Source organism: Squalius cephalus (assembly GCF_949319135.1).
Source record: "Squalius cephalus genome assembly, chromosome: 4".
NCBI lineage: Eukaryota > Metazoa > Chordata > Actinopteri > Cypriniformes > Leuciscidae > Squalius > Squalius cephalus.
This window is the reverse complement of record NC_137125.1, coordinates 36798872-36811701: the sequence shown is the minus strand read 5'-3', so window position 1 is coordinate 36811701 and position 12830 is coordinate 36798872. Positions and strand designations below refer to the sequence as shown.

The 12830-nt window shown below is 34.6% G+C and overlaps 1 protein-coding gene across 2 annotated transcripts in view; it reads left to right on the top strand.

Annotated features, from left to right (window-relative positions):
* sfmbt2 (Scm like with four mbt domains 2) overlaps positions 1–12830 on the top strand; it is a 43581-nt gene that overhangs the window by 2497 nt on the left and 28254 nt on the right. For both annotated transcript variants that reach the window (XM_079868799.1, XM_079868800.1), the window contains exons 2-3: positions 5485–5579; positions 7169–7409. In XM_079868799.1, coding sequence (XP_079724925.1) covers positions 5487–5579; positions 7169–7409 — 334 coding nt within the window. In that variant the 5' untranslated portion in view covers positions 5485–5486. The remainder of the gene's footprint in view (positions 1–5484; positions 5580–7168; positions 7410–12830) is intronic.

The following is a 12830-nucleotide window of genomic DNA, read 5'->3' as shown; positions in this document are numbered from 1 at the left end:
ATAGCATTAGCATCACTTCTCTGAGTATTGGCCAACAGCATGAATTTCCCTTTATAAGGTCAAAAAGGTGTTTTTACAGAGAATGATGTCATGGGTATTTTTCTTTGTGCGGTAAAACGTAAATAACTGAATAACTTGGTGATGCCATCATGTTGTGTTTTTGAGAAGTGATGCCATCATATTTCAGTGGCCTATAAGATGCTCTAATGCTTTCGTAGTATGTTATTATACCAACTTGTTATCTATTTGACTTATCACAATCATTTTTGACATTCACACTTGATGCTATGAGTTTCAACTTGATTTTTTCAACTTGACTGAAGTAAATTCAGAGTGATTGGATTGGATTGGAAGAAAGAAAGATATGATGAACTTAACACCGAGTGTGGCACATTGTGTAAAAAGAGAGAAATAAAACTTGCTATTTTACACTCATTTCCACATTTTAAAGATGGCAACGCTTGAAGACTTGCATTTAGAAAGCACCAACAGAGGACTGACCATATAGCTGTGATAGATTCCTGCTTGAGTTCCCAACATGCACTGCAGCTTTAATTATTATACAGATTACTGTTAGTTTTATTGTTTGCTGCTTTTATTTGCGCTGTTGTTGTTACTCTCAGTTATGTGCACACTCTCAGAACGTTTTTACAAAATATGGTACCCTTTCAAAATGTACACCTTTGTACCTAAAGAGTGCATTTTACCTTAAAGGAACATATTGGTACCAAAAGCATAGGCTACATATTAGTACCTAAAAGGTACATATTCAACCTTTTTAAAGGGTTCTGTCCCAGTGACAGCTTTTGTATCATTTTGTCTGAGAGTGCAGAGCTCTTGTTTTTTACTCTGCACCATTATTGAAGTTTGTGCTTTAAGTTCTGATATACATGTGTAATTGAATACTGTAATTTATAGATTTCTCGGTCCGTTCAAATCATTTTAACAGAGCTATTTCAGGGCTCTTGCCATACGCATTTTCCTACATTTCTAAATGCATGGAACTTCCTGGAAAACATCAGGCAAATAAGGCACATAGTCAAATCGTGAATAAAAGCAATTTGTGTGCTGAGAACTCAAGGTTTCAAGTTGATGTGTAATATAATCAGGAAAAAAAAGTATTATAACCTGCTAAACTAAACAATAGACAGATGAACACCCAGCAAATATTAACAATTCCTCTCTCCGAGTTGCATGATTAAAATGGATTATTAAATGCGTCTGAGACTGAAAAAGGCCAGAGACGTTTATTTTAATAAGAAACGCAGCACTACATTGTGTTCCAATAATCCTTTAATTCCCCCTTCCACAATTGAACAAGTCCTGGATTAGAGCGAGAGGGGGCATCTGGCTCAATATGAGCTAATCGATAGTACGGCCTGCCTAAAATCTGGATTTATTCTGAAACAGCCCACATCATAGATTAGGGTTGATAATTCACTTTAATCCCGCATCTTCAATCCGGAGGTGTCTTTCCACCCACAGGCCCAACTGTGCTGGCTGAACCACAAAGAACCCACACAAATCAAGACATCCAAATGACAGCAGCAATGAATATATTTGTTCGTCATTTGAAAATTACTCATCGCCAAAAAACAAACCTTCTTTTTGATACTAATAATGTAAATTTTTGCTTATATTTACAATGGTCATAGTATTATATTTACCCCTGTAGATTTTTTGTTTGCCAAGTTTATTAGAAATGGATCGCATTTCTTTCTGACAGAATTTTGGATGCAGATTCTGGTCAACTGGAACAAAACACTTTTTCCTCATTTAAAGCCCACTCAAGTCACAGCGAATCCTTGTCATGTCAATTTCCTCTTTGATTCTCGTTTTTCTCGACCGGGGTTGTGCGGAACGCCGCCAGAAATATCTCAGAAATGAGTGACAGAACCATAATATTTTTCATCTGCTGTGTTTATAACACAACACACACACACACATACACATGTGTTTATAACACAACACACACACACACATACACACACACATAACGATACACTGTCATCATGGCAAATATTGAGTGAGTCATTTGCAAGGAAGTGGTTTCTGTGTTAAAGTGCACTTCTTGTTCATAGTTCCATCTGAAACCAGGACTTCAATAGAAGAAAAATACATTAGTGTCACAATGTATGCATTATTCATTGCTCTTCACTTCTAAAAATAAAGGTTCCTTAATGGTTATTTGGAGCACCTTAGGTTTTTTTTCTTATGATGAACCAAAGGTGTTCTTGAAGTGCGAAAAGTTCTTGATGTTACATTATAGGTTCTTCAGATCAGCATATTGGTTTCTGGGTTCTGTGACTCTTTCCCCACCTGCGTAAAAAAAAAAAAAAAAAAGCAGCATTTTTGATAATTTTCACAAAAATTTCATGGCCCCCAGAATATTTTGTTGTATGGATATCTGAACTTGCAATATATCAAAAGAAAGAAACAGAGCCTCTTCTTTTAAACAAAACAAACAAACTAAAAAATTTTACTTGAAAGTGGGTAAGTTTAATAAAAAAGCAACATTTTGAACAAAAAGCTAAGGAAATCACCATGGTTTTCTAAAGAACTAGACTAAAACGTTCTTTGACGTCATAAAACCTTTTAGTTTTTTCAGCCCCAATTGGAAGCTTTACTTTAAAGATTGGTGTATTGGGAATTGAATTCAAGTCTAGGCCCTAGCAAAGCAAAAAATCTGCAAACAAGGCTTGTTTGGTCATTATTTTGTTAAGAGAGTCTGAATTGAAAGAGATAATACATGTGTTAAAAGCATTACTTCAATCATGTTTCAGTTATAGAGCCAATAAAAGTGGAAGAAACCACAACATGCTATTTTTTTGAAGACTTCAGTATGTTTGAAGGATGCAATCATCAGCTTACTAGAGATTGTAATGACATCATCAGTGCAGGAGATCCAAACCACAGACCTATAGTCTATTTGTCTACTCTACCTTTTTTTTGTTTGAAATGATCTTTAACATAGTTAATAATCCAGCATTTCTATAGGTTATAGTCAGGATAGAAACTGTATTTAATTTAATGTGAATGAACAATGGAGTGAACAATATGTTAGATTTGATATATGAAGGCAACAAGGTGTAGCTTGTGTTATGATAAGTTTGTCTTTTTTAGAAGGTTTAGTATTGATGTCGAATTGTGATCTTATTTTAGGCTTAATCTAACATTATTTGCTGTTTATGTATGTTTAACTGTGCTGTACAATCATTGATCTTGCTAGATATGCTTCACTGCTTTCTAACCTTTGTGGCTAGTCTTAGTTAGCATGATAAAATATTATGAGTGGATGTCTTAACACCTGTTGAGCAATGAAAAGTCCATTTGTTTTGGCAGTAAGCAGTATATAAAAATAGATCTGATCTTTCCAAATGAAAGAATTAAAAACAGTTTGCCATCTATAAATATCTGAGAGAAAAAAAAAACATTTGTCAGTGTAAATCTATGGGATTTTTCACTTTTATTGTTTGCCAGGTGAAAATGGTAGACAGAATGCTAGAAAAGTATAGCAATATGGAAGTTTACCATATTGTATCCTTTGTATTAGATGAATGAGGGGTTTATGCTGAATCTTTTAGAGGATTTTTAATGAACAATCACTTAGCAGTGCATGCTCAGCATTGACTGCTGGGAAAACACTAGACTATCCCACTCGTTTAATTTTTTCTAAGTGAAACATGTGATGACTCATAAATGGGTTAATTTAAAAATACACATTTGTGTATTTATTATAATTATGTTATGAGATTAGCTCTTTGGTCAAGCTAGTAATAAGAAGAGATGTGGCAGTGATAGGAATGCCACACTTGTAAATTTTTTGCATTTTCTCATCAAAACGGATCATTGCATCATTCTACAATCTTGTAAGATTAGTGATAGTGGATCACTGACCATTTTCTTCATGACCAGAAACAAATATGCGAACTTGTCCACAAATGTGAATTATCAAACAACAAACCTCATCAACCTCTCGCTATGAGTTAAAGTCCCCCTGTGGTGAAAATCAAGATTTTAATGTTGTTTATATTAGGGCTGGGTATTGACACAAATTTCACAATTCGATTCGATTTCGATTCACAAGCTTGCAATTCGATTCGATTTCGATTCGATTCGATTCAATATCGATTATTTTGGATATCAGGTACAATACATTGCAAATTTTCTCAAGGAAAACAAATCTTACTTAAAATACACTTTTATTTATTTTTATAATAATAAAGTTATATGAAATTAAATACAATTTTAAATTATGGCTGTCATAAAAAAAATTCCAGATTTATTCAAACATGCATTAAATATTGAAGAACATTAAAAATTATAATGAATATAATATGGTGCATATATTTAACAAAATGCTCCTCTAACTTTAACTTTTCTAGCTGACTAACGAGTTTATGGTCACTGGATATGTTTTTTTCTGAGGTAAATGTGACGTTACATGATTTAATGACGTTACATTGTTTAATAACGTCTTTGCACGGTTGAAACACTGATTGAGCGATTCCATGAGACATGATACGGACTTCGATAAGTTGTACTCTATCTTTTAACACACTTTCAGAAGCTAATTCGTGTTTATTTCGCGCTGTAACTGGTATTAAGGCGGAAGAGTTGCTTCTGTTGCTTCTCTTGAGCTGAGCTGCGCCGGAGCGATCTCACGCCACAGCGCCAAAACGGTAATTATGTTTTTGAATTTCGTAAGAAAATGGACGTAATTTGAAATCTGAGACTTTGTTTCATATCAATAATAACAAAGCACAAATATTATTGTGATTTATTGGATGGGATGCGCACAACAATGATCCATTCATTCATCAACTGAAAACAGGATGACTAATCGATTCTTGGGATTTAAAAATGAGAATCGATTAAAATCGAGAAATCGATATTTTTTACCCAGCCCTAGTTTATACGTCTGTGTAATGTTTTTAATATGCTTTAAGACAAACCATGTGCAAAATCATAAGTCAACACCATTGCTGAGGATTTTCTCCTTAAACCTGCAGTGAACCAAAGACAGTCTCTGATGTCACAAACTACCATGTAACCAATCACGACAATGTGTGATCAAGTGGATCTCTGAGCTGGTGTGAGTGAGTGGAGGCGGGGCTAATTTGCATATTCATAGAATCGCTTATACTAAATGAAGCAAGGTTGTAGAGTTCAATTCAAGCTATTTTAAGGCATGACGATTTTTTTTTTCAAGGAAAAAACGTTTCAATGTGTCATTTTGGTGATTAAAGATGAGTTTTAAGGGATCAAATTAATGACTGCAGGGTATTTTAAGAATTGCATTGGGACGTTTTGGAACACAATAACACATGAAATTCAGCTAGTTAGAAACGTTTGCATTCATGTAATTCGTGTACTTGCATATTATATAATAAGTTTCGTCCTATTTCCAGCCATACCATACCAATACCAACAACAAACTCTAACATGCATGCATATACAAACTCTTTCTTTGTCTCCTAACAGGCATGGATTGTGCAGAGGAGGAGGTGGATTTTAACTGGGAGGAGTACCTCGAAGAGACTGGAGCCACTGCCGCACCTCACACTTCATTCAGACATGTGAGAACACACAGACAGAACGTCTCAATATATTTATTTATTGAACAAAATTTTTAATTCAGCAAGGACGGATTAAATATGGCATTAAATGCTTTAGAGTCAATGATTGGATCATTATTGCAGTGATTATTGTTTATTTCTAGAATGTTATAATTGATGCATACATTTTACCAAAAATTGATGCACCTCATGATGAAAATAAATGTCGTGATCATAGGCAGAGCATGCCATGGGTAAGAAATTAATGGGGGCTTGGGCCAAATATGCACCTGCACATTTAAACTAAATCTAGTAATAAAATCTAGTGTGTTGAGATTAGGAATGCAATGGCCAAGACATTACGACATTATGTAGGCTAAATAAGATGTCCATTGTACAGTCAGCTTAATTGATTAGCAGAACTTTGTGAGATTGCAATGAATTGAGATGAGTGACAGCTTAGTGATTAAAGGGAGCGCTTTTGTGCGCGCTTTCCAGGCGATAATCCATTCAGATTTTGAAGAAAACGTAGGCTATGGTTTGCTGCATTAGTTAAGGCAATGGTTAGGCTATGTATTGTTCGAACTGGTTGGCATGCCAAATCATGCATATGCTTGCCTGTTGAAATTATAGTAGTTTGTGAACATAACCACTTTAATAACAAGAGCGTTTATGCTGGGGTGTATAGGTTGTTGAAAGGCGACACGTAACTATTTCATGACATTCTGTTTAAATGTGTTTTTAAGGAGGAATCACATTTAGCCTTACCCTAGAGTTGGTTCACCCACTGCTAATGGTTGTGAGGTTATTTTTGAAAAGGATTTTTGGTCAAGATCTTGTATTGGCAATGCAAGAGTGGAGCACTCTGTAAAGTCTCTTCCAGGACATCCCAAAGACTTTCAATGCATTTAAGGTCTGGACTCAGAGGTGCTAATTCATGTGTAAAAATGATTCTTCATGCTCCCTCCCAACCATTCTTTCACAATTTGAGCCTGATGCATCTTGGTTTTGTCATCCTAGAATATGGCCATGATGTGTCTTCCTACATGAAAAGCTACACACTTCATTAATTAGGGTTAGAAGAACTGTTGCCAAACATATAACCTGCTAGAAACATAATAATCACTGCAATAATGATCCAATCATAGATTCTGAAGCATTTCCCTATTTAAATCCAAACATCAACTTTTTTTGCTTGGGTAGTGTATACAGTAGTCAACATTTGACGTGGATCAAACAAGTTCATCAAAGTTGTCCTAAGACAAGAACGTGTATTGTTCAAAATTCATGTATAACTTTAATGTAAGGTTTTGATCCACTTCAAATGTTGACTACTGTACATGAGCTGACGTGTAACATTTTTTCACTTTAAAAAGTGAGCAAGGTTACAAATACAACCCAGACAACATGAAATACAGGTTAGATTTGGTGCAGTGTTGGGTTGCTACTTGATGCCAAATTTGAGCCCTGAAGCAAAACCAGTTGAGAATCACACCCAATACAACTGTTGTTAGATTTGTTTTTTCACTTTTTAAAGCCGTCAATAAGCCCATACTTTTTTTCATGGAGGAATACTTATTCGTCATACCCATTCTGATTGAATCTCACAGGTGGAGCTCAGTCTTCAGAGCAGTTTTCAGCCTGGAATGAAGCTTGAAGTAGCTAATAAGGGCAGTCTGGATACATATTGGGTGGCCACCATCATAACCACATGTGGTCAGTTGCTATTGTTACGCTACTGTGGCTATGGAGACGACCGCAAGGCTGATTTCTGGTGTGACGTCATGACAGCCGAACTTCATCCTGTCGGCTGGTGCGCTCTGAACAATAAAACGCTTCAGCCACCTGAAGGTAAGACGCAAATGCACTCAAACTAAGTCCAACACACATTCAGAGATACTTGTCTATTTAAACACAGATTAAGTTCATTTAAAACAGTCCCTCCCGTCTAAACAAATGACATTCAAACACACACACACACACACGCATTTCTTCTGACTAGAGCGGCCCACCTTGTTTATTCTGATAATCAACGGCAGAAAGGGTTTAAATACTAATAAAAAAACAATGCAAAGTGTTATGAAAATACACGCATTGTCCTCCATTGTGAGCACCATGAGATTTCATGTACTCTAGCTTCTGTAACAGCTGGAAAGTCTTTAGGTTTAAATGGATTATCTTCTCCCAACGGTTGGATTGATTCTTTGGAACTGGATTCTGGTTATCAGTGTTATCCATTGGACCATATCATTTCTTCATGAACTTTAACCCTGATATCAATGTTCGTGCAAACACAGCACTGGTGATCAGTCACAATTCTTTATATTAATGCAGCGCTTGCTATTATACGCGCATTTATATGTGTGTCACTTGCTGCTTTTGGTGAAGTTCTTACTGTAGTCTCGGAAGTATAGTTGAATGCTTCACACAATGTTTATTTTGTCATGATGGTCAAGGTGAAATTGTTTGTTTGCTATAGACCAGGGATATCCAATCCTGTTCCCGGAGAGGTTCAGATCCAACCCTGATCAAACTCACCTGTCTGCAATTATCAAGTGCTCCTTAAGTTAGCTGCTTCAGGTGTGTTTGATCAGGGTTGGAGCTGAACTTTGCAGGATCTCCAGGAACAGGATTGGGCACCCTTGCTATAGACCAGGGTTCACCAATCTCGGTCCTGGAGGGCCGCTGTCCTGCAGAGTTTAGCTCCAACCAGCTCCAACACACCTGTTTGAAAGTTTCTAGTATGCCTAGTGAGACCTTGATTAGTTGGTTCAGGTGTGTTTAATTGGGGTTGGAGCTAAACTCTGCAGGACAGCGGCCCTCCAGGACCGAGATTGGTGAACCCTGCTATAGACAGTCCATGGCAGGATAGAGGCCCAAATTTAGTTAGAGAAGGGTTAAGGTACGTAAAATGTTCTATTCGAATGGAAACTGGTCAGGTAAATGTTTAGTTAAGAACACACGGACAAGTTACTCATTTGTTGAAGACGTTCACCATCCTGAACAGGAGATTCATTGGAGTAGAATAAAATAGAATTAGAATTGAAATTCTTGGAAATGTCTGTCTGTGGAGTTAATATGCTGTGCGATAAGTAGTATACTGTAAAAAATTATATGACCAATATGTTATGACAACGTGTTTTTACATTGCTTTAACTCATCAAAATAAGTTAAGCAATTTTCATAACTTTAAAAGTTATACAAGATTCAACTCATTTTTTTAAGTCAGTTTAATGTAATTTAAGTTGAAATTACTTAAACATCCAAGTTGATTGTACTTAAACATTTAAGTCAGCAACTTGTTTTTACAGGACAGGTATGGGTGTATTGGAATAAATATCTACAAGGGGGAGAAATTAATTATAAAAATAAAAGTTATTATTTGAATGTTTTAATTTTTTAAATAGTGTTCAATTGCTATAAATGCAGTTTCTATAAAGAATATGTTAGGTTTTCTACCACAAGTAATAGTAGTAATAATGTAAGAAATGAAAAATATTTATGTATAATGTTAAATATTTAAATAATACAAAAAAAAATTGAATGGAGATTTGGATCAGAACTTTTGATGAATTGTGATGAATTGTGATTTTCATGTTTGTAGGAGTCATATAAATGAATTATTAAAAAAAAAGAAAAAGTCATGGAAATTTCCATATCAGTTCATTCTAGTTAAGGGCCATTCACACAGAATGTGTTTTTGCTTTGAGACGCGTTTTCTAAAAGTAGCACTTCTTTTTTTGGACGCAGTACCATGCGCAAGACGCAAGCACAATGGTCAAACTTGTCTGACTACAAACTTGCGTGTTTACATTGAAAAACAAAGAAAGTAGCGCAGTGGAATGTAAAAACACGTGACCAGCTCAGCTCTTTCTAGAAAATTATTTTCAAATATCACAAAAGAGTGGAAAAAATTCCATTGATAGGTCAAAGGTGGGGGGACCTTAACACAAGTATAACTGTTCTAAGGCCATAGGCCAGTCATGACCATTTCAGGATTTTAGACATTCATTGAGGTACTGTGGTAAAGCGGAACTTTGCCGTTTGCCTACAGCAGATACATGCTGGAACGTGTGGTGTTAATATACAGTGCTCTTAGATGTACTGTATTTTATTATATCATGTCATTAATCCTTTACAGGAACATAAACTTGTGGCCTGATCTCTTCCAAGACATCTAAAATCATAATTTGGTGGATTAACTAATGTTTGACAGACTCAATATCTTTACGAACCACTGCACACTCCAGATAATAGGGATTGTTAAAAATTTTAAAGCACCATGACATCAAAATGGACAATTCTTATTTTTTAAATGGACTATTGCAGTATTTATTATAAATGATTTATCCGTGCACATCGAGCGGCATCTCTTCTTTTTTTTAACTGATGATGTGTTTACTGGCATGAGGGCGGGACAACCTGTCAATCATATGACATCACAACAATAGCAAATGATCCAACAATCCTCAAAATCAAGTCCCGCCAAAACTTAATTTTGTTCAAGAAGCTGTTTCATTCCGATATACGTCATAATACACTATATATATATATATATATATATATATATATATATATATATATATAAAAGAACCCATTAAATTGATGGTAAAAAAAAAAAACTGGCATCAGTGGTTGCCAGAAATTCTCTGCAAAAAATACTGTGACAATGTTTCCAGTTTTACAGGATGCATGTATATTTTACAACTTATAACCATATATTTCATAGAGTGATACAATGTTAATATACCTACTTTAAAGTACCAAAATCTGCCCTTTTACCTTAAAATATACCAATAATCACCACAATAATACTGGTGGCACAATAGAAGTCACGTGACATATATGTTCAAAACATGGTCAATGCTCGTATATGGTGCATACAAAGACAAAACACCATCAGGGTAACACACATCACTACAATAATGCAATAAACATTAACTAAATAACATAAAATGTAACACAAAACACACTAATGTACATTACTGATTACAAAAATATAATAATAATATGTGATGTGAAATGCAGGGATTTCTGGAAATGTCCTTTTACTTATTTTTTATTGTACATTCTAATTCATAGTTTTCACTTCACTGTAAAAAAATTGACAAGTTATGACAACTGTTTTTACATTGCTTTAACTCATCAAAATAAGTCAATTTTCAACTTGTTTTTATGTTTTACAAGATTCAACTAATTTTTTAGTCAGTTTAATGTAATTTAAGTTGAAATGACTTAATGGCCAAGTTGATTGTATTTAAAAATTTAACGCAGCAACTTTTTACAGTGTTGCAAAAACCATAAATTTGACAGGATTTTACAGTAAAATTACATATAATGTGCTGTTATACCATTTACAGTTTTTCATGGTAAGGTAACTTACAGTTAACAGTTAGCATAACAGTATTTATCTTTAAAAATTAAAAAATGTAGGAAAGAAAAAACTATCGCAACCTCTGTTTCATTTAGACTTTATACCTATTCTAGAAGAATCTGACCATACCCGTTTTGCTCGTATCAGAAAAGGTTATTTTGGCAGAAAAGGTTGCGAACTATAAAGGTAATCTGTCAAACAGTGTTCTATTAACAGACGCATGCTTGACAGGTCTAACAACAATAACAGGCAATGCTGATCCCAATTATGGTAGAACATTTCGTTATTATAATAATAATATGCACACGTTGTTTCAACATGTCTGATTCTAGTTGGCTTTGAAGCAACCACTATATTTGAATAATTAAATATTGCAATATGCAAATGAATGCGCTACTACACCTCAGGCCTTTAAAGAGACAGTTTACACTAAAAGGAAAATTCTGTCATCATGTATTCGTTCCGAACCTGTAATACTTACTTTCTTATATGGAACATAAATTAAGAAATCTGTTTTTATGGAAGTCAATGGTCACCAAAACGGTTTGGTTACCTAGTCCTAGATGATTTCAGATTTGGAACAACACGAGGGTAAATGCTGACAGAATTGTTTATGTTACAGCTAACCCTTTAAGGTTTGAGGTGTGTGTCAGTAGCACATTCATATTTTCTCTTCCAACCATATACATTTCATGTACTTGATCGCAAATAGTCATGTGTTGCATTCGGTGATTATTGCAAAATCATTTCGAAGGGGTTTATTTTGCGATAATGACCAGCTGACGGTATATTTTTAGTAGGATGCATATCTTCAACAATGAGGAAATTATGCCATTTGTATTTGACTGCAGTGTTGGATTTTTGTCATTTTATATTCAAATGTATCTGTTTAAATCCTCTATGGAATACAGTACGCATAATGAAAAATTCAACTCTATGGAAAGCATTTGTGGAAGGTGTCAGTAGCTATGTTTTCATCCACTTATTTGTATGCACATTTTGGGATATCGCATAAAAGAAACGCTAGATGGAAAGGCCAAAATGCGCATTAAATTCTAAAAGTGCGCATAAAAAAACCGTATGCACTCAACTGATTTGGAAAAACGTTTTATCGGATAAGAAAATATGCGCATAAACTACGATGGAAATACAAAAAAGAACTGAACGCATTTGAAATGTTGTTTTGGTCATTCTGAAATGCCTGAGCAAAGTCTGTCATCAAAATGGTTTGGGATAATTACCTTCCAGAAGTGTCTTACATGACTGCATTCCTAAACAGCACGCAAAAAAAGAAAACTTTATTGTTTCGCACTCTGAGGCGCAAGTAATTTATTATATACAAAATTATTATATACAGTGGCTTCTCCTACTGCAGCAACTTTAATTTTTCTTAGTGATATTTAGCGCCAGTTTATCAGGAAATGATGATTTTGTTCTCTTCGGCTCACTGGATGGAAACGCGGCTTTATTCGCAAATGTTTTATGCAATATTCCAAGTTAAATTCTCAACTTTGGATGGAAACATAGCTAATTACCACTGAAAATACATACATTTTTATGTCAGTTTGAAAAAGAAAACAAAAATGTATGTATACTGAAAGTACATTTGTAGAAATAATTTTGTATCAGCTAGCGCTTTACAAATGCTCTCTGTTTAGCTTAAATTACTATGTGTAATCAATCTGAAACATTAGTAAAACTTAATGTATATGAAAGTGTACATAAGCACTTACATATTTATTTAAAGCTAAGGTAATGAATATGCATTTAGGTTTACTTTATGGCCATTTCCTTATTTCTTTTTCAGTGTAAAGTTGCCTCAGTTGTCTGTCTATTTTTCTGTGTGTGTGTGTGTTTTCAGAAGAAATAGATCAAATCTGTGTTTGCATTTCTAAGAT